Genomic DNA, 23,432 nt, shown 5'->3' on the forward strand with positions numbered 1-23,432 from the left:
GATGTGCCACTTTATCAAATGCCTTCTGGAAATCTAAATACAGTATATCCACTGGTTCCCCTTTGTCTGAAGCGCATGTTACTTCTTCAAAGAACCTGAAACTCATACCTTACAGATAATGTCTCAGACACTATCATCACGATTCATGGATATAGCCTGTCCCAACGGCAGCAGAGACCCAGCAGAGCTGGTGGAAAAGTGGTATACATCAATTCTGTACCCCATGAAGTTTCATGGCATCAGGTCAAGCATAAGCAAGGAAGCTTCCTGCTGATTATAAGATACCACCACCCCCCTCCCCTCAGCTGAGGAATCAGTACTCCTCCATGTTGAACACTACTTGGAGGAAGTATTGAGGGTAGCAGGGGTGCTGAATGTAATTTTGGTAGGAGATTGCAATGTCCATCACCAAGAGTGGCTCAGTAGTACCTCACAGACCGAGCTGGCCAGGTCATAAAGCTGCTAAACTTGGATTGCGGCAGGTGGTGAGGGAACCAACAAAAGGGAAAAACATACTTGACTTCATTCTCAACCAAACTGCCTGTCACAGGTGCATTTGTCCATGAAAATATCAGTAGGAGTGATCATCGCACAGTCCTTGTGGAGACAAAATCCTGTCTTCACATTGAGGATACCCTCCATCTTGTGTGGCACTACCATCGCGCTAAATGGGATAGACTTTGAACAGATCTAGCAATGTCAGACTGGGCATCAATAAGGTGCTGTGGGCCATCATGGTGGCACAGTGATTAGCACTGCTGCCTCACAGATCCAGGGACCCGGGTTCAATTCTGGCCTCGGGTCAATGTCTGTGTGCACTTTCTCCCCGTGTTTGCGTGGTTTCCTCCGGGTGCTCAGGTTTCCTCCCACTGTTCAAAAAGTTTCAGGTTAGGTGAATTGGCCACACTAAATTGCCCCTTAGTGTCCAACGGTTAGGTGGAGTTACTGGGTCATGGTAATAGGGTGGAGGTGCGGACTTAAGTAGGGTGCACTTCAAGGGCCGGTATAGATTCAATGGGCCGAAATGCCCCCTTCTGTTCTGTACATTCTGTGACTATGATGATGATCAACAGCAGCAGAATTGTACTCAACTACAATTTGTAACCCATTGGTCCAGCATATCGCCTACTCTGCAATTACCACCAAGCCAGAGTGTCAACCCCAGTACAATGAAGAGTACAGGAGAGCACAGAATCTTTACAGTGCAGGAGGAGGCCATTCAGCCCATCGAGTTCCCACCAACCCTTTGCATGAGCACTCTACCCATGCCCACTCTCCCCCCCCCCCCCCCCCCCCCCCCCCCCCTCATCCCCATAACCTAACTTGCACTTCCCTGGATACTAAGTGGCAATTAAGCATGGTCAACCTACCTAACCTGTACATTTTTGGACTGTGGGAGGAAACTGGAGCACCCAGAAGAAACTCATGCAGACACAGGGAGAACGTACAATCTCCACACCGTGCTGCCCATACCGCCACCATACTGCCAGAAGCAGTACCAGGCATACCTAAACATTAGGTGCCAACCAGGTGAAGCTGAAACGCAGGACAACTAGCGTGCTAAATAACTAAAGCAGCAAGTAATAGACAGAGCTAAGAGATGCCACAACCAATGGATCAGATCTAAACTCTGCAGTCCTGCCACATCCAGTTGTGAATGGTGGTGGACAATTAAACAATTCACGGGATGAAGAGGCACCACAAATATGGGGTAGCATATTAATGCAAAAGATAAGGTGGATGATCTATCTTGATCAACCCCACCTCGACCCATTTGTTTTAATTTCATTTTAACTGTCTTTTACCATTTCTTTCTTTCTTAATATACATTTAATTCCCCCCCCCAATCTTATCCACCTTTCCCCTCTTTGCTTCCCCCCCCTCCCCCCCCCCCCCCCCCCCCCCACACCTACCGTTCATCCTCTGATGTTAGTTTCCCTGCTGTTTGACCTTTCACATCTTTTGTCCTCTCTGAGGACCGCCATTAACACTCTTTCCTCTTGGTATCTGTGGCCATTAGCACCCAGTTTCCCTAGGTTTCTGTGGCTATGACTCATCTTTCATTCTCACTCCACAGTATAAATATTTCCCACTCTCTCTGTCTGTTAGCTTTCACAAAGAGTCATCGGACTCGAAACGTTAGCTCTTTTCTCTCCCTACAGATGCTGCCAGACTTGCTGAGATTTTCCAGCATTTTCCCTTTCGTTTCAGATTCCAGCATCCGCAGTAATTTGCTTTTATGATCTATCTTGGCCTCTTTGGAGGTTCCTAGCATCTGCAATGTCAATCTTCAGCCAATCGGTTCACCCCATGTGATATCAATAAACAAAGCAGCAGATACCTGGGAAGTCCACCTCCTGCAAGTTCCCCTCAAAGCAGCAGATACCTGGGAAGTCCACCATCTGCAAGTTCCCCTCAAAGTCACTCACCATCCTGACTTGGAAATATATTAATATTCCATCACTGTCGCTGGGTCAAAACCTTGGAAGTCCCTCCCTAACAGCACAGTGGATGCACCTGCACCACATGAACTGAGCCATGAAGTCATCTCACCACCACTGTCTGAAGGGTAATAAATGCTGGCTTAGCCAGTGATGCCCGTATCCCATAAATTAATTTTTAAAATATCAAATTGGATAAACGTGACTTCCCTTGCACAAAACCACGTTGATTCTGCCTGATTGGCTTGAAGTTTTCTACGTTTCCTTCTATAAAGTCTTTACTAATATCTCCTAACATTTTCCCTGTGACAAATGTTCGATGTTCTCTAGAGCTTCCATGTCCTTTATGGAATAAGATCAGAACGGTACAAAGTATGGGGGGAGAAGATGGTTTAGTGGCACTGCCACTGGGCTGGTAATCTGGCAGTTTTGGTTAATGCTCTAAGGGCAGAAAATCAAATCCCGGAAAAACTGCTGTTGGAATTGAAAGTCAATTAATAAATCTGGAATTATAAAGCTAGCCTACCTACCATGTGGGTGGTGGTGTCCGTATTACAGATATGACTCTGTCAGTATGATCATCTCAGGCTGTGGTCGTAGGCAGCTCTCCCAATTTTGGCACAAGCCCCCAGAAGTTGGAATTTATTTCTTACCAGGACGTTTGGGCCCATTATGCAACTTCATTAGTGTTGTCCTGTACTTTGTCGTGTTGTCCTCAACATTAAATACAGTCTCCCAATTTGGTGTAATCTGCAAATTATGAAATTGCAATTGCAAGTGAATGACAGTGGAGTCCCAGCACGGTTTCCTGTGAAACTTGGCAATGGAGTAGACATGTGACCACAAGTTCACCTCGGGGTCAGATATCTTCAGGCTGTCAATCTAAGTAACTACCTTTAACTCCCGACTCTCTGGTTTCTGATTTGTAATCCTGAATCCCACCTTCAGTTTCACAACCATAGAAAGGTAAATGTGCGATTGAATTAAGGAGAAAATATATTCTGCAAATAAGATACAGAACAAATAGACAACAAGACAGCCCAATCCCAAACTTTATTAAACTCATGAATAATATATAAATGTTTGAGAATTCAATTAACCCAATCTGATAACATATGGGCCAGAGATTTTTGGCCGTTTGATGGAGGCCTCAATCATGAGTGCGTTCCTGGCTGGTCCAGGGATTCTCTGCTCCTGCCAGGAACACACTCACGAATGCGGATCTCCCGTCGGCATAGGGCGGCTTCATAGAACATAGAACATAGAACAGTACAGCACAGAACAGGCCCTTCGGCCCTCGATGTTGTGCCGAGCAATGATCACCCTACTCAAACCCACGTATCCACCCTATACCCGTAACCCAACAATCCCCCCCTCCCCCTCCCCCTCCCCCTCCCCCTCCCCCTCCCCCATGCTACCGTGCTGCCCAATGAGAAATCACATTGACAGTGGTGGGAGCAGAGAATCACGCCACCAACGAACAGTGCGCCATCTCCCACTGCCGAAAAACCCACAATTAGGAGGCCGGAGAATCCCACCCATGATCTGTGGAATTCAATACAGAATGCAGAGTGCCGAAGATCTTTCACTTCTATTCAATAAATTATGGAGACCTGAATTTTGTAATCATTACCATTATTTGCATACCGAAAAGTTCATATTTAGGAAATTAACTGCTTTTGTTATTTCATGATTTATTTTTATTTAAATGATTGTCCATAGCTATGTCATGAATTATCAACAAATTAATCTTTTCTTCGCTAAGCATGCGTCATAGCTGGAGTATCTCATTGAATACTAGGAACCAGGTTTTAAAGTTCCTGTTACAGAAATGATTATCTGTTCAGTAAGAGACATTTAGTACAAGAACTGCATGAGCTGTTAAACATGATCCCTCCTCTCTTTCTAGCAGACACCCTCTGCTGGTATATATGCATATGGTACTCTTGAGTGGCCAAAATGCTCACTGCATTTTTTTGTGCACAGCACTGATATTGTCTGAAATCCCTTCCCCATGGGGGATTTAAGGGTGACAGTATAACTTAAAAGATGTGTCTCTGAGATGGTAGGGTTGAGTCGGAATAGCCAGATTGGCTATTGAATGACCCTTTCATTCTTCTACCTTGTGCTGTTTTCTTGCAGAGCCTGCTGTTTTAATCACTCGCGCGCTGGAAGATCGAAATGAGCTGGTTGGTGAGAGGGTGGAATTGGAATGCGAAGTGTCAGAAGAAAATGCACAAGTGAAATGGTATGGGAATCCCCGGACCCTGTCTGTTAAAAAAGAAAGTTCTACAAATATCTGTCATAGGAATGAAAGAGTATAATAATTAAGCTTAATACTGAGAGTATGATACAGATTAAACTGAACACATTCATTATAAATCGAGGAGAAGCAGAACTGGCGAGTTACATTGTGTGAATCCTGCAAAGACATAGTCTAATTGGATAAATACTTGAAGGGAAGAGTTTTGCAGGGGATTGGATGGAGAGTAAGGCAATGTTATTAATTGGATAGCCCTGCCAAAGGGTGACCAAGGACACAATGGGTCGAATGGTCTACTTCTGTGCTGTAATGTTCAATCATTCAATTATTCTATTGTTCATTCATGGGGTGTGAGCATCGTTGGTTAGGCCAACATTTATTTCCCATCTCTAATTGCCCATGAGAAGGTACTAATGAGCTGCCTACTTGAACCGATAAAATCCATGTGGTGTAGGTACATCTACTGTGCTGTTAGGGAGGGAGTTCCAGGATTTTGATTCAGCGACAGTGAAGGAACAGCGATTTGGTTCCAAGTTAGGATGGTGAGTGATGTGGAAGAGAACTTGCTGGTGGTGTTCCCCTGTATCTGCTGCCCTTGTCCTTCTAGATGAGAGTGATCGTGGGTTTGGAAGGTGCTGTCTAAGGAGCTTCGCTGAGTTCCTGCAGTGCATCTTGCAGACGGTACACACGGCTGCATGTGTGTTGGTGGTGGAGGGAGTGAATGTTTGTGGAAGGGTTGCCAATCATGTGGGCTGCGTCCTGGAGGTGTTGTGCTTCTTGAGTGTTATTGGAGCTGCACTCATCTAGGCAAGCGAGGATTTTCTATCACAATCCTGACCCGTGTCTTGTAGATTGTGGTCTTTGGGGAGTCAGGAGGTGATTTACTTGCCAAAGGATTCCTAACCTCTGACATGACCTGGTCACCACAGAATTTAAATGGCTAGTCCAGTTCAGCTTCTGGTCAATGGTAACATCCAGGATATTGACATTGGGGGATTCAGTGATGGTAATGCCATTTAAAGTGAAGCGGTGATGGTTAGGTTCTCTCTTTTTGAAGATGGTCATTACCTGCCACTTGTTTGGCACGAACGTTACTCGCCACTTGTCAGTCAAGCCTGGATATTGTCCAGGTCTTGCTACATTTGGACATGGACTGCTTCAGTCCCTGAGGAGTCGCAAATGGTGCTGAATGTTGTACAATTATCAATGAAAATCCACACCTGACCTTATAATGAGAGGAAGTTCATTGGTGAAGCAGCTGAAGATGGTTGGGCCCGGACATTTTCCTGAGAAACTATACAATAATAATACCAGGTGTTAGAATTATGAACGAATGTATCGTCCTCGCCACAGACGTTTATGATGTTTAGTTTACTGAAACTTTTAAAAACAAATATTTTTCATCTGTTGTGGACATTTTGCTTCAATAAGAAAGTACCTCCTTGTTTTAATGCATAACATTCATGGTAGCTATTCTTTATGAAGACAGGGAAGGTGCTAGCTTAATCCATTAATTCTGCAGTCCACAGCAACAACCTGTATTTCTCTAGCACATCTAATGTTGTACAATATCCTCAGGCACTACTGGGAAGCGTATTCAAATACACTTTGACACATATAAGGGATGTTTGGACAAATGGTAAAATCTTGCTCAAAAGCTACATATAACGGACACCATAAATGAACAACGAGAGATAAAGAGCTGGGGAGGCTTAGAACCTGGGACGTGAAGGAGCAGCGTCAATTGTGGGGTGATGAAAACTGGAGATGCTGAAGAGGTCAACAATTAGGGCACAGAGTTCATGCAGCTGGAAGAGGTTGCAGAGATAGGGAGGCCACCTTCAAAGCACGGGCAGCACGGTAGCATTGTGGATAGCACAATGGCTTCACAGCTCCAGGGTCCCAGGTTCAATTCCAGCTTGGGTCACTGTCTGTGCGGAGTCTGCACGTCCTCCCCGTGTGTGCGTGGGTTTCCTCCGGGTGCTCCGGTTTCCTCCCACAGTCCAAAGATGTGCAAGTTAGGTGGATTGGCCATGATAAATTGCCCTTAGTGTCCAGGATTGCCCTTAGTGTTGGGTGGGGTTGCTGGGTTATCGGGATAGGGTGGATGTGTTGAACTTAGGTGGGATGCTCTTTCCAGGGGCCGGTGCAGACTCGATAGGTCGAATGGCCTCCTTCTGCACTGTAAATTCTATGATCTAAAGCGGACTGCACCTTTAAGATATGGACCATGGTAAGAAAGAAAGAAGCAACGAGAAAGCAAAAGAAAGATTGTACTTCCGGTTCACCAGTGAGGCATATAACAACTGCAATGTTTATTAATATATAACTACAATGCAGAAGCCTGCAGCCTTGTGTCTGTAAATCAACTTCCAAGATCAAACTGATACAGAAACCTGCGCTTACTAGGGCGATTTCCCCACCTTGGTCCCTGATTGGTTGCACGGGCCACTTGAACCTCTTTGCAGATCACACGTTAAAGGTGAAAAACACCACGGGCGGGATTCTCCAGTCAGCGAAGCTCAATCGCGTTCGGTGATCGGCCGGAGAATCCCCGTTTGCCCCAAAATTGGGGGCTGCGCATCGCAAAAGCAGCGTACTCGAGGTGTACACTACACACCGCATGGATGGCCTCAGGACATCACCTGAGGTCCTCTCCCGATGCTGCGCCCCCGATGGGCTGAGTTCCTGGTGGCGGGAACACATTTTTATTTCCGTGGACCCCGCGTGGCGTCTGCGGACTATGACCAGCGCCTCCACAGTCGGAGGGGGAGCCGTTCTGCGGGCAGGAACGGCTTCAGTGGGAGCTGGGGGAACTGGTGGGGGGGTCCAAGGGTGGCGAGGGGGGTTACTGCGGGACATTATTTGGCAGGCCAGGAGCACGTGCGGCAGCGCCATTTTGCACGGTGCGGCCACCGCAGGTCGCCGTCGTTTGCATGCGCGGCCACGGTCCTGGCAATTCTCCAGCCATAACCGCAGGTAAAGTCGGGGGCTTTACGCTGCGCGGCTGCTCGCCCCCCACCGGATGGAGGATCGATGCAGCTGTTGCTGGTGTAAAACGCCACTGTTGCCACACCGGCACAGCACTTAGTCTGCAAATCGGAGAATCAGCCTAACGTTCCTCCCTCTCTAATTTCTTTTATACATTGATAATAATTAAGTTGCTTAGTCCCCATTAATTAGAAAAGTAAACATATGCAATCAGTCCATTATAAATTGAGTCTCTCAGGTGGTTTCCGTTTTCTAGTGGAGCGGTGTAACTCCTCTGTTAGGGGTGCTTCCACTGGGGTGCTTTCTGCAGAAACCACTACACCCGGCATCTCCTCAGGTACCAGTAACTTAGCTTCATCTGTTTCCATGGAGACAACAGATTTACCTGTCACAGGCTGGCTTGGTACTTCACTGTTTGGATAGTCAACAACATTTCCTGCTGGCAACATGGCTGCTGGGACAACTCTCGTCCACATAAATGTTCAACATGCTTACAGACGATTCTTTCTTGTACATCCACTTACAACAAATCACGGGATACAACTTGAGCCACTCGCAAAATTTATGACACGCACAGCTTCCTCCACTGAAAACAACCTTGTAGATTTGCCTGAATCATGATGTTTCTTGTGACTGCACTGACTGGCCTCTACCCTACCTGGAAAATTCAGGAAAACCAGGCTTGGCCTGGTCCTAAGACATCTCTTGGCGGCACTCCCCTTAAAGAGTGTGGGGTGCTTCTATAGTCCAGAAGAAATCATGTGATTCTGGTCTCTAGCATCGCCCTCTCACTGCTTCTTAAGGCCCAGCTTGAAAATTTGGACTGCACATTCAGCGCAGTCCTGATGTGCTTGATAACATTTAAGGAGGTGAATTTTTAAAATTCAATACTCGTGAAGGCTGTTCCATTATACAACACTATGGCGGGATTCTCTGACTCCCTGCCGGGTCGGAGAATCGCCGGGGGGCGGTGTGAATCCCGCTCCCGCCGGCCGCCTAATTCTCCGGCGCTGGGGATTTGCCGGGGGCGGGAATCGTGCCGTCATTAAACACCTTTTTGCACAACCATTATGATGCCTCTGTAAGTTACTTCCGCAATGCGGACCGACCTCCGGATCCATTGCCCATCTCTTCAGCATTCTCCCTCCCTCCCCTTGGCGCTCACCCACCCTCTGGCCATGGACATGTCCCCGGAGCTGTGTCCCATCCCCTGGATGTTCAGATATTGCATAGAACATAGAACATAGAACACTACAGCGCAGTACGGGCCCTTCGGCCCTCGATGTTGCGCCGACCTGTGAAACCATCTGAAGCCTATCTGACCTACACTATTCCATATTCATCCATATGTCTATCCAGTGACCACTTAAATACCCTTAAAGTTGGCGCGTCTACTACTATTGCAGGCAGGGCGTTCCACACCCCTACTACTCTCTGAGTAAAGAAACTGCCTCTGACATCTGTCCTATATCTCTCACCCCTCAATTTAAAGCTATGTCCCCTCGTGTTGGTCATCACCATCCGAGGAAAAAGACTCTCACTGTCCACCCGATCTAACCCTCTGACTATCTTATATGTCTCTATTAAGTCACCTCTCAGCCTTCTCCTCTCTAACGAAAACAACCTCAATTCCCTGAGCCTTTCCTCGTAAGACCTTCCCTCCATACCAGGCAACATCCTAGTAAATCTCCTCTGAACCCTTTCCAAAGCTTCCACATCCTTCCTATAATGTGGTGACCAGAACTGCACGCAGTACTCCAGGTGTGGCCGCACCAGAGTTATGTACAGCTGCAGCATGACCTTGTGGTTCCGAAACTCAATCCCCCTGCTTATAAAGGCTAGCACACCATATGCCTTCTTAACAGCCCTATTAACCTGGGTGGCAACTTTCAGGGATTTATGTACCTGGATGCCGAGATCTCTCTGTTCATCTACACTACCAAGAATCTTGCCATTAGCCCAGTACTCTGCATTCCTGTTACTCCTTCCAAAGTGAACCACCTCACACTTTTCCGCATTAAACTCCATCTGCCACCTCTCAGCCCAGCTCTGCAGCTTATCTATGTCCCTCTGTATCCTATAACATCCTTCAGCACTATCCACAACTCCACCCACCTTCGTGTCATCTGCAAATTTACTAAGCCATCGTTCTACACCCTCTTCCAGGTCATTTATAAAAATGACAAACAGCAGTGGCCCCAAAACAGATCCTTGCGGTACACCACTAGTAACTGAACTCCAGGATGAACATTTGCCATCAACCACCACCCTCTGTCTTCTTTCAGCTAGCCAATTACTGATCCAAACCGCTAAATCACCTTCAATTCCATACTTCCTTATTTTCTGCAATAGCCTACCGTGGGGAACCTTATCAAACGCCTTACTGAAATCCATATACACCACATCAACAGCTTTACCCTGATCCACCTGTTTGGTCACCTTCTCAAAAAACTCAATAAGGTTTGTGAGACATGACCTACCCTTCACAAAACCGTGTTGAGTATCGCTAATCAACTTGTTCTTTTCAAGATGATTATAAACCCTATCTCTTATAACCTTTTCCAACATTTTACCCACAACCGAAGTAAGGCTCACAGGTCTATAATTACCAGGGTTGTCTCTACTCCCCTTCTTGAACAAGGGGACAACATTTGCTATCCTCCAGTCTTCCGGCACTATTCCTGTCGACAAAGACGACATAAAGATCAAGGACAAAGGCTCAGCAATCTCCTCCCTGGCTTCCCAGAGAATCCTAGGATAAATCCCATCTGGCCCAGGGGACTTATCTATTTTGACATTTTCTAAAATTGCTAACACCTCCTCCTTTTGAACCTCAATTCCATCTAGCCTGGTCGACTGAACCTGAGTGTTCTCCTCGACAACATTGTCTTTCTCCAGTGTAAACACTGACGAAAAATATCCATTTAATGCTTCCCCTATCTCCTCTGATTCCACACACAACTTTCCACTACTATCCTTGATTGGCCCTAATCTTACCCGAGTCATTCTTTTGTTCCTGATATACCTATAGAAAGCCTTAGGGTTTTCCTTGATCCTATCCGCCAACGACTTTTCGTGTCCTCTCCTCGCTCTTCTTAACTCTCCCTTTAGGTCCTTCCTGGCTAACTTGTAACTCTCAAGTGCCCTAACTGAGCCTTCATGTCTCATCCTAACATAAGCCTTCTTCTTCCTCTTGACAAGTGCTTCAACTTCCTTAGTGGTGTTGCCCCCACTTTGTTCAAGCGCAACGTCCAGGCATTAAGGTGTGATTGGGATGCTAGGCAATGATTCTCAACTGCTACCTGGTCCGCCCACCCATGGGAATCCACTTGGCATTTGTGAAGTGCTCACTTAACCACGACTGCCAATTCCTTATCAGCAATAGTCTTCAGCTGCATGGCCAGAGGCCTCAGCAGTCGGTGGGAGTTACCGGTGGTCATTGGGGAAAGCAGGTAGGGACAAGGGTTGGCATGGTGGGGACAAGGGTTGACCTGGTGGTGCCATGAGCGTTTGCCCCCCAGTTGCTCCCACAATACCTCCTCCCCCACCCCCCCCCCCCCCCCCCCCCCCCCCACCCTCCCATGGTGGCCCACCTGGAAATTCCCTCCCGAGAACAATGGGCCTTTAAATGGTTGGTCAAATATTCCATCCCGCCAGCGATTATTCCCGCGGTGATTCCCAAGATGACCGTGACCAGAAATTTTACCCCGCATGTGTGGAACAGATTTTATTTATAGTGGTTTAAAACGTCTGCTCGATGCTTCACTTCAGGCTTCCAGCTCTTTCTGCAGTTTGTTTACTTTATTTTTTCTTGAGTCCACACCCAGGTTGAACCAATCAAGCACAGTAAGCATCAATAGTAAACAGACTGACATAATCCAACACAGAATATTTGAACACACACAGGCATGATAGAGAGAATGGCCCTTGCATCATTCTATGGTTTGTGGCATGTTAGGTGTCTTAAAATAAACCATCTGGTTTGCCATTTTAATCAGAGATATCCATCCCTCCCTCAGGTACAAGAATGGGATTGAACTTGGTGCTTCACCCAAGCACCGATTTAGGACTGAAGGAAAGAAACATTGCCTTATCATTCCAGAAGCATCCAAGACTGACTCCGGAACATACTCAGTGAAGACTACCGGAGGGCAATCTCAAGCAGTGATGAAAGTTGATAGTATGTCTCATTTTTTTATACAAGGTTTTTTGGGGTGAGATAATAAAAGCTGCTGTATTTAAAAACAGACCAGCACATTTACCTTGAAAAAGCAGGCAGTTCGGGCAGCACGGTGGCCTAGTGGTTAGCACAGCTGCCTCACGGCGCTGAGGTCCCAGGTTCGATCCCAGCTCTGGGTCACTGTCCGTGTGGAGTTTGCACATTCTCCCCGTGTCTGCGTGGGTTTCGCCCCCACAACCCAAAAACGTACAGAGTAGGTGGATTGGCCATGCTAAATTGCCCCTTAATTGGAAAAAATAATTGGGTAATCTAAATTTATTTTAAAAAAATAAATAAATAAAAATAAAAAGCAGGCAGTTGGTGTAGTTTGAATTCAGTTATAAAAGTAAATTAAAAATATTAGTAAAAGTGACCATGACTGTCGGATTATTATTAAAAACCTAACTGGGTTATTAATGTACCTTCAGGAAAGGAAACTTGCCATTATTACCTCCCTGGGCCTAGCCTCCACACCAATGTGATTGATTCTTTACTGCCTTCTGACATGGCCTTGCAAATCAGTCAGTTGTTGGAAACAAAAGACAGCAGTTCACCACTGCCTTCTGGATCACAGCTGGGAGAGGAATAATAAACACCCTAGTCTTCCCCCAGGACACCACATCACAAGAATGAATAACTTTTAAAAAAAACCTCTTCATTCACCTGAGGAAGGAGCAGTGCTCCGGAAGCTAGTGTTTGAAAAAGTCCAGAGTGTTGGACTTTAACCTGGTGTTGTAAGACTTCTTACCGTGCTCACCCCAGTCCAATGCCAGCATCTCCACATCTTAAAAAAAATGGAGAGGCCCCTCATTCAGACCCTGTCATGGCAAATCGTTGAATGCAACCAATTTGTTCATTCTACCATCATAAACTACCAGCCTTGACCATTACTTTCCTTGGAGTTGCTCCCATGCCAGCCTGGGCCGTGGGAGTCTGGTTGTAAATTCACTTTCTGCTGCACTTCCAGTCAAGTTACACTGAGTAGATGCAGGAAAATTCCCAGCCCGTGAAAACTTCCTCTTTCCTTCGGAAAAGGAAACCTTCCATTTTACCAAGCCTGGGCCTACACATGGCTCAAGTCGCACACCAGTAAGCTTGGTGCTTGAGCTCAGATTTGAACCGGAAACCATCAGGATGATAATTGATCCCAGGAAAATTGGTTCCAACTGACTCAGCATAATTGAACGCAATTAAGGTTTTTAAGGTTTGTGAACAAGTAGTTCAGGAAACAAGTAGTGTTTTGTGCTCTACAAAATACTTGAAATGAACTGACATTGTCCCTTTGCTTCCCAGTGAAACCTCTGAAGATATTGCAGAATCTAACTGACCAAGTCGTCCGAGCTGGTCAACAGGCAGTGCTTGAGTGTGAATTGTCGGAAGCAAATGTGGGTGGAAAGTGGTACAAGAATGGTCAAATGATCTACGCAAGTGAACGCGTCAAAATAACTCACCGGAAAAAGTGAGATTCACGGCCACTTACAACCATTTAACGAATCTTCATTCTGAAATCAAAGAAACAGATAGCACGGAAGGAGGCCTTTCAACCCATCATGCATATATTGCCATTTTGAAAGACCAATTAGTCCCACTCCTCCTGCCCTTTCCTAATAGCCCTGCAGAAACTTTCCTTTTTAAGTCTTTATCCAATGCCATTTTGAAAGATACTATTAAATCTGTTTCCATTGCGCTTTCAAGTTGCACATTCCAGTTTTGTAGCTGTGTTAAGCTTTATTTATTGTCAGTTTAAATGGCAAAATGCTCATCGTTGAGTTGGATGTTAGGAAATTTCAAATCCATCACCCCAGCATTTTAAACAGGGGTTAAGTCCATATCTCACCACAGCAGTTTTAGAATTTGGATTCAGGTTCAAAAATCTGGAAATAAAAAGGAATTGGTGGATGCTAGTCTCAGAATCAACTAACTCACTATTCACCTTGATAAATAATTCTATCATAAAATGGTCAATCATCCCCAAGGGTTCTCGTGTGAATTGTACTGACGAGTGCAAATTGAAAAGATTTGACAACTTGTCTCCTTTGTTAGCAATTGGAAATATCTTCTTTGTCCACACTATCAAACCCGATCATAATTTTAAACCTCGGGGCGGAATACCCCGCTCCCGGGGAAAATCGGGAGGGCCGTCGTGAACTCGGCTGAGTTTCACGACGGCCTCGGAGGCCGCTCCTCGCCCCCTATTCTCCCCTCCCGGTGGGGCTAGGAGCGGCACTCCGTAAATCACAGCCGTGGGGGCTTCGCGCCGAGAATGACGCGGCCGGCACGCCTAATGACGTCAGCCGCGCATGCACAGGTTGGGCGGCTCCAAGCCGCGCATGCGCTGCCGACGTCATGACGCTGACGGCACGAATCCGCGCATGCGCGGTGGCCGTCTTTCCCCTCAGCCGCCCCGCAAGGCGTGGCGGCTTGATCTTGCGGGGCGGCGGAGGGGAAATAGTGCATCCGATTTGGACGCCGGCCCGACGATCGGTGGGCACCGATCGCGGGCCTGTCCCCTCCCGAGCACAGTCGTGGTGCTCTTTCCTTTCTAGGCCACCGACAAGCCCCAAACGGGCTTCTCACTCTCGTTTCACGACGGCAGCGACCAGGTGTGTTTGCCACCGCCGTGAAACAGCCGCGAACGGCAGGCCGCTCGGCCCATCCGTTCGCTGTGAAAAACGGCGAGCGGCGATTCTTCTGAGCGGGGGGGGGGGGGGGGGGGGGGGGGGGTAGAAGCGAGGGGGTTGTGAATTTTGTCGGGGGGCCCTCCCGCGATTCTCCCACGCCGCGTGGGGAGAGGAGAATCGTGCCCGGTCCATTTTTGCTCTGAAGGATGAAGATGGCCTGATAAAGATCCCCAGCCTGTTAAGTCTTTCATGATAGGTCTTAATTCTGGTATTATTCAAGTAATGTTTTCTGAAACCTTTGCACAGCCTCTTCTTCTTTGTCGTAATTCGGGAACCAGATCTATGCAGAGCGCTCTCAATGTGGCTTAACCAAGCTTCTGCAGGAGTGAACCAAGGTTCTTCAAAAATTTAACATAACTTTTATGTTAAATGATAGGAACATTTGCTGCTTTATAGTTTCTCAATTAGTTAATTTGTGTGAGAACTTGGCAAAAACGTAATGAATTGTGTTTTGTATTCGAAGAGTACACAAGTTGGTGGTAGAAAAGATGGCTTTGGATGATGATGGAGAATACACTTTCGTCCCAGATGGTTACTCAATGCAATTGGGAGCTAAAGTTCGCATGATTGGTAAGTGAAACCATGGCAACTGTGCACACCTGTTGAACCATGGAGGTTAACAACAATAAAGCAGACATTAGATTCATTGGGCTGAATATTTCTGCCCACCCCCCCATGCGGATGGGGTAGGGGGATGGGATATTGTGGTGGAAGGGGGGATGTCGGGACAGCTCCCTGACAGGGCCCTGCCTCCAGAGGATTTTCCCAGGGAAGGATAGAGGAAAACATTAGCAATCCGCACCAACAAGGCGGGCAGCCAATTGAGCACTTAGACCGAAATAAGAGTCATTTTCCTTGGGGTCCTTGCACCTCCAGGTGAGCTTCATCTACCAACTTTCTATTCCTTTATCGAAGTCGTATGTACTGTGAAAAACCAGAGTCCCAGTACAGATTCCTGGAAAGCATCATTTGCCGCAACCTGCCACCTGGAGTACACTCTTTCTATTTGTTTCTGAGATGTGAGCCTCACTGGCCAGGTCAACACTTATTGTCCATTCCTAATTGTCCTTGACAAGGTGGTTGTGAGTCACCTTCTTGAACTGCACCAACGATGTAGATTCCCAGTGCTTTGTCTGTTTTTTATTAACCGGTGTCTCTGATTTATAAATTTTGTTTATCCTGATCCCTCTGTTCAAAGAGGTTTGAGCACTCTTTATTTGTCCCAGCTCAACTTTGCCCTGACATCAGAAGGGCAGCACAGTAGCACAATGGTTACCACAGTTGATTCACAGCTCAACGGTCCCAGGTTCGATTCCCAGCTTGGGTCTGTGCAGCATCTGCATGTTCTCGCCATGTCTGTGTGGGTTTCCTCTGGGTGCTCCAGTTTCCTCCTCCCAGAGTCCAAAGATGTGAAGGTTAGGTGAATTGGCCATGCTAAATTGCCCTTTGTGTCCAAAAAGGTTAGGTGGGGTTACGAGGATAGGGTGGTGGTGTGGGGATAGGTTAGGGTGTGGGCTTAGGTAGCGTGCTGTCCAAGGGCTGGTGCAGACTCGATGGGCCGAATGGCCTCCTTCTGCACTGTAAATTCGATGATTCTATGATTCCTTCACACACAGCGGGACAGACACATTGGTAGAGGATCCCCGATTGAGCAGTTTGACCTAAAAAGAAAAACTGGAATCATTTAAACCCGATTGGATGCTGCAACGTGTCAACTGTCTCTGGTTCGATGAGTGGAGATCTGCTGAATGGCCGAGCTCGTCAATGATTGGACTCCACAAATATGATTATTCCCCCTTTTTATAGGTCAAACCAGATGTAACAATGACCAATTTAGCAGGGCTGAGGCCTACACACACTGGAATTCCAGCCAATGGTAAATTGTTCTGTGGCCTTTTTAATAGGTGGCCCTGGCAGCTGCCTGATAGGAATGCAGTGATAGTGAGCTCTTGACTTGAGCTTAGTTCATACTTGGGCTCATAAGTTGATGAGTGGTAGGCCAGTCGGGACTCAAGATGCACAAACTGGCCCCATTAATGGCAACCCACCGCGGTGAGTTCGCTGGCAACACGGCTGGCGAACAACGCAAAATGGCATTGGCTTCGGCGGGACTGGAAGATCACTCTGGCGGCCTCTGCTGCTGGAAGGCATGTTGCTGTGGAAGGGGTGGGTCAGAAAACCACACCCTGTGACTGCAATTTTCCAGTCATCTAGCAACCTCTTTTTTAAAATAAATTTAGAATACCCATTTAATTTTTTCCAATTAAGGGGCAATTTAGCGTGGCCCATTCACCTACCCTGCACATCTTTGGGTTGTGGGGGCGAAACACAGGGAGAATGTGCAAACTCCACACGGACAATGACCCAGAGCTGGGATCGAACCTGGGACCTCGGCGCCGTGAGGCAGCAGGGCCAACCCACTGCGCCACCGTGCTGCCCTGTCATGCAGCAAACTGACCCATGAATGACCAAAACGAACTCAGAAACATTTCATCATTTGTAAAGTCATAAATTGAAAGCGATTTTCCACAAAACAATCTTGCACCCTTACCCTGATTACAGGAAAAACTCTTCTCTTTGGTGGAAGGATTGAGAATGAGAGGGCTTTGATTTAAGGTAAGTGGTTAAAAAAATCAGCAGTGACATGAGGAAAAATCCTTTCACAAAGCAAGTGGTTCGGATCCAAAGGGCAGTATGGTAGCACAGTGGTTAGCACTGCTGCTTCACAGCGCCAGGGACTCGGGTTTGACACCCGGCTTGGGTCACTGTGCAGAGTGTGCACGTTCTCCCCATGTCTGCGTGAATTTCCTCCGGGTGCTCCGGTTTCCTCTCACAAGCATGGAAAGACGTACTTGTTTGGTGAATTGGACATTCTGAATTTTCCTTCAGTGTACCCAAACAGGCGCCAGAGTGTGGCAACCAGGGGATTTCACGTAACTTGATTGCGTGTTAATGTAATCCTACTTGTGACACTAATAAAGATTATTACTAATATTAAATGCTTGTCCTGCAAGTGTGGTGGAGGTAGATTCAATCGAGGATTTCAAGAGAGATCAGATTGTTATCTGGAGAAGAAAAAAGTATAGGACTACGGAGACGGTCAGGGCGTCACACTATGTGAATTGCCCCTTCGGCAAGCCAGCATGGACACAACATGCTGAATGGCCTCCTTCTGTGTTGTAACCATTCTGTGATTCTCACACCCTAGCCTTGCCTCTTCTGCGTGCCATTGGGTAAGTTGGCAATTTGCGAACTGGCAAGCTGTAGGGAATGAAGAATTGGCAGCTGCAGATCCAGTGTGAACCGTCCCAAGAGAAGGTATTTACTCTCACTCCTCTCTTCCCCACTTCATTAACCTCCACCAGCCAATCTCAGCCTCCCATTCCCACTGACCAACAGTGATTCCACAAGGAGAGCAGAATCTCCTCTGTGGCACACACAGTGCATCAAGAGTTGGTTATCCCCTATTTTATCATGAAATCTTCAAGTTGTGAAGTGATCGATGTCCAGGACTAAGCTGACAGCAAATTCCTGGGAGAAAAATAACATGGGCTATTTCAAACACTTTGGACGCGATTCTCCCAAAAGGGAACAAAGCCCACTAGCGAGTGCATTTAGCCGCGTTTCCTTGCACTCGCATTTCCAAGAATCACATGGCTATTCAGCACGACTTACATTGTGTTAGGGGTCCCAACGGGGAACGCATGGTCAAGGCCACACATAGCCGCGTTTTGTACAGTGGGGAGCTCTGCTCGCCAGAACTCCCCAGTGTAGCGAGAGATCGAGATGCCATTTCTAAATGCCATCCTGATCTCTGAGGCCTGATTTTGGCAGTGCCAAGCTGGCACCCAGGTGGCACTGTCAGGGTGCCCAGGTAACACCAGCAGTGCCAGGGCACCACCCTGCCTAAAAGGTATGCAGCTGGGGACCTCCAATCCCCTTCATTTATGGGTATCAGTGCTGAACGGCACTCGCCCGAGGTCTCTGAGACAAAGCCCAGGTACCTCGGGAATCTGTACATTAGAGTGAGGCTAACTGCCTCGGCCTAAGATGCAGATTTTCCAAAAAGTGATCCCACCCACAATGGGTGTGATTTACATCGCAACATCTCACAAGATCGCATTGGATCTCGCGAGGCGTGGCAATCCGGGTAGATCCCAGATGCGGGGTCCCCCAGCTTTCATCGGTTACGCTGTGCCGCAGCGAGCTACTTTAGTGGCAAAGCATGGATTGCGCCCTTTGTTTATTGGTCATAAAATAATGGAGGTGGAGATAGGGAAGATAAATTGTTTGATTGAGAGTCAAGAATCATCAATTGAGTAACAAAGAATCTTCTCCCTTTCCAATCAGACCCTCAGAAATGAGGCTTTCTGGTAGTAAACCAAGACACATTACAGATGTTACTGAATCCACACTTGCATGTCAGCATTTACTCAGGTAGAGGTTTCTGTGTCTAATTTTCCTCTTTTCAACCGTCTTTTTAGATTCTCCCAAACTCCACCTTGACCATCTTTCCAAGACGCCTGAAATTGTGGTTGTGGCTGGAAACAAACTGCGACTGGACATCCCTGTCACAGGAGAACCAATGCCAAAAATTGTGTGGATGAAAGGTGAAAAAGTAAGTCATTTCCCTTAGCGACAAGGTAATCCATATATCCAGCAATTTCAAAGTGCTCTTTCCAGTTGCATATGTTTGAGATTGGATCCAACATAAAAGGGGTGGGATTCTCCGAGCCGCGCGCCAGGCCAGAGAATTGCCGCAACCGCGCCAAGCCGCCCTGACGCCGGCACGCGATTCACCGAGGAGCAGAGAATCAGCGCCACTTGCGTTGGCACATTTGGCGCGGTGCCAGTCGCAGGCCTCTGTCCGCACCGGGCCGCCAATTCTGCGGCCATGATGCAACCGGCGGGAACTCTGCGCACAGCAGGGGGGGGGGGGGGGGGGGGGTGGGGCTCCTTCACCGGGGGGGGGGGGGGCTCCGATGGGGTCTGGCCCGCGATCGGGGCTCTGTTGCATCGGGGCCAGTGCATTGAGGAAGTCCCCCGCGCATGCGCAGGTTGGCACAACACCACTGTGCATGCGCAGGTTGGCACAACACCACTGTGCATGCGCAGGTTGGCGCTGGGAAGGAAGGCTGGAGCAGCGTGAACCGCTCCAGCGCCATGCTGGCCCCCTGTGGCGGCCAGAATCATTAGTGCCCAAGCCCGTTTTGCGCCGTCATGAAATGCAATGGCGTTCACGATGGCACGGACATTCTGCCTCCATTTCTGAGAATCCCGCCCCTGAGGCATCAGCTCTCAGGGGGCAGGTGTGGGCTTCCTGTTCATCTAATTAAATGTTCAACATTTTACATAAAAGCAAATATTTATTCATTCACAGGATGTGGGTGTCAATGGATAGGCCAGTATTTCTTGCTCATCCCTAATTGCCCTTGAGAAGGTGGTGGTGATGGTCTTCGAGAGCCACTGGAGCGGTGTAGGTGTACCTGCAGTGCTCTTAGTGAGGGAGTTCCCGAATTTTGACCCTGTGACATTGAAGGAATGGCCAATAAATTTCCAAGTCAGGTGGCTTGGAGGGGAACTTCCAGGTGATGGTGTTCCCATGTATCTGCTGCCTTTGTCCGTTTAGATGGTGGTATCACTGCCTTGGGAGGCAGTATAAAAGGAAGCCTGGCAAGTTGTTGAAGTGCATCTTATCGAATATATACAGATGATGACAGACCGGAACAGACCCTCTGGTTCAGCCAACCTGTCCCGCCTTGTATATCACAATAGGCACTCCTCACCCCTTCCAGTAACCATGTGGAGATGCAAAAAAAAAAAATTACAGCGGATATCTGAAAAATACCTCTCCAATCCCAGTTAGTGATGGAAATTTGTCCGGGTTAACACTCCCCTTCGATTCCTTGCATTGCTGACCACTTGCACATGGTGATTTATGCCTGAAACAGAAACAGGTCCAGCTCTAAAGTAAGGAATCACCATCCACTTCAGAATCATCAGCCTGTTCCAGAGGTTCACTATTCTTTTCATAAAGAAATCGCCTCATGGCAATTAACCTAGATATGGTGGTGGTGAGTCACTCAGGAGTCCGGGTTTCAAGGGATGATACTTTTACAAGCATGCTGTAGTCTGGAGCTATTGTTAGTGATGGTAGAGCCTCAAATACTTTTTCCATCACATGACTGACCAGGAATCTCTCCCACTCTTACCACCTGCCATTGGCATGTTGGAAGGATTTTCATATTGACATTCAACCTGTTTGGCTGTGTTATGAACACACCTTCCTTGGCCATAAAGTCCTGGGTGGGACTGGAAACCTGCTCAGAGACAGGGTCACTGCACACTGCACTATAAGACCTCCTTTCAACCTAGCATAATTTTAAAATGTGACCTCCCTAACCCATTTACCAACACACTGTTAAGAGCACACGTCATGTTGAATACTAGGATATTCCAAAAATCCAAAAGGGAACTTTGGAATGCCTGCTCCCAACTATACTTTTGCAATTTGTTATAATGTAAGGAAATATGTAAAGACCAGTGGAGGATAATCCAGACTCTTTTTTGATAATTTTAAACAAAATAAATATTTATTAAACAGTAAAACACACAATAAATTAAATTCAAAATACAGTGAATGGCTATTTGCAATACTTATAAATTTACCCAGTTCCACACCCTCTCTGTCCCAACCTCAGAGCTAAAACTCCCCAAACAACATCCTATAGGTTTTAAAACTATTAGCAAATCCCAGCAATAGTTACCACACTCAGTACCTATATCTTTCAGTGTTGCTTCCGATTTAGAATAGAGACAATTGTGACCCTGAGGCTAAGTGTTGACGCCATCGGAAACGGCATCGCATTTCTCCATGGCGTCAACACGGCCTCAGGATCAGCAATTCTGGCCCCTACAGGGGGCCAGCACAGCACTGGAGCGGTTCAAGCCACTCCAGCTGCTGATCCTGGCGTGAACTGGGCGTCGCGGGATCCGCGCATGCGCAGTGGCACCGGAGCCAATCCGCGCATGCGCAGTGGCTTCCTTCAACGTGCCGGCCCCGATGCAACATGGCGCAAGACTACAGGGGGCCGGCGCGGAAGAAGCGAGGGCCCAGCCACAGAGGCCAGCCTGCCAATTGGTGGGTCCCGATCGCGAGCCAGGCCACATCGGAGGCCCCCCACGGGGCCGGACCCCCCCATTCCCCCTTACAGGCCGCCCCCCCGACCCTTCCACGCTGAGGTCCCGCTGTCTGAGAGCAGGTGTGGATGGGGGGTCGGAGGGACTCGCCGTTTTTACGACGGCTGCTCGGCCCATCCCGGGCCGAGAATCGGCGGGCCAGCCGCGTAGAGCCAGTCGGGGGGATTCTCCTGCCTGGCCCCAGGCTGAGAGAATCCCGCCCCTGATTTCTCAAAATAGGCTTTCATTAGACAGAACTTGTCAGGAGTGGTCACATCTTCTTGCCATGTGGGCTGCGATCTAAAAACAGCTCCCTCCATAGGGAATGTGGTGTGAATTTGCCATTGATGTACTGTCTTTTCTTTTGGTCTTCCTTTATCTGAACTAATCTTCTCATAAGTTACTCTTAATTACCTTTATTACATGAGCTAACCCTTCAGAATTTAAATATGAAATTCACCCCCATCTTCCATTGTTACCAAACTTGCCTGAGGTAAAATTTGTTTTCAATAATGCTATGCTACTCAGCATATCAATCAACTCAGACAATCTGTCTCTTTTCCATCTTAAAAAATAGCTTGTTTTGCCTTTAAACTTACAGCCACCAGAACACAATTATTGTATGTTTTATGTTCCCATGTTATCACAATGTCCTAATAATACATATTAAAAATACAAACAGGAGTAGGAGTGGATCATTCAGCCTCTCAAGCCTGCTCCGCCAATAAGATCATGGCTGGTCCAATTGTGGCCTCAACTTCATATCCGGCCACCCCTGATAACCTTTGACCTTTGTTAATCAAGTGTCTATTTACCCCTGCCTGAGAAATATTCATTGACTCTGCCCCCACTTGACTCTGAGAAAGATCCACCACCCTTGGGAGAGAAAAAAATCTTCTCATCTCCATCTCAAATGGGAGACCCCTTAAACCGTGTCCCCTAGCTCCAGTTTCTCCCATTAGGAAAAACATCCTTTCAGAATCCACCCCATCAAGTCCCCTCAGGATCTTCGTCTGAGCTCTAGCAGATAAAGGCCCAGCCTGTCCAAATTTTCCCAATCATTCACAAACCAACCAGTAATTGGAGCAATTCAAACACAATCCCTTCATCGTCTTAGAAAAATACTTGAAAGGGTTAAAACAGGGGTGGGCAAACTTTTCCGTGCAAGGGCCGCATTCAGAAATTCACAATTCACAAAGGGCCGCATAGTATATTAAGTAAAATAATTACGTCACCCGGTTATGATTCTGGGCGCCTCATATAGAACATAGAACAGTACAGCACAGAACAGGCCCTTCGGCCCTCGATGTTGTGCCAAGCAATGATCACCCTACTCAAGTCAACGTATCCACCCTATACCAGTAAGTAACCCAACAGCCCCCCCACCCATTAACCTTTAAAAAAAAATTAAAAAAAAAAAAAAAAAAAATTTTTAAAAAAAATTTTTTTTTTTTTTTTTTAATGACTTGGTGGGCCGCAGAAATACCTTTGGCGGGCCGCATGCGGCCCGCGGGCCGTAGTTTGCCCACCCCTGGGTTAAAAGCTCCAACACTTCCACCTGGGAGGTTCTAGATTGTTGATCGGTGGAATGGCACCAGTGTTTCAATTTCAGAGGAAGGAGAGGTGAGGACAGGATAAATTCCGCAATATCCGATTTC

At 47.3% G+C, this 23,432-nt stretch overlaps 1 protein-coding gene across 15 annotated transcripts in view; it reads left to right on the plus strand.

Moving 5' to 3' along the window:
• mybpc1 (myosin binding protein C1) overlaps window positions 1-23,432 on the plus strand; it is a 175,020-nt gene that overhangs the window by 94,639 nt on the left and 56,949 nt on the right. For all 15 annotated transcript variants that reach the window (XM_038781127.1, XM_038781130.1, XM_038781128.1 and 12 more), the window contains 5 exons: window positions 4,584-4,689; window positions 11,715-11,875; window positions 13,208-13,373; window positions 15,059-15,165; window positions 19,080-19,213. In XM_038781127.1, coding sequence (XP_038637055.1) covers window positions 4,584-4,689; window positions 11,715-11,875; window positions 13,208-13,373; window positions 15,059-15,165; window positions 19,080-19,213 — 674 coding nt within the window. The remainder of the gene's footprint in view (window positions 1-4,583; window positions 4,690-11,714; window positions 11,876-13,207; window positions 13,374-15,058; window positions 15,166-19,079; window positions 19,214-23,432) is intronic.

This window comes from Scyliorhinus canicula, chromosome 20 (genome assembly GCF_902713615.1).
Source record: "Scyliorhinus canicula chromosome 20, sScyCan1.1, whole genome shotgun sequence".
Taxonomy (NCBI): Eukaryota; Metazoa; Chordata; class Chondrichthyes; order Carcharhiniformes; family Scyliorhinidae; genus Scyliorhinus; species Scyliorhinus canicula.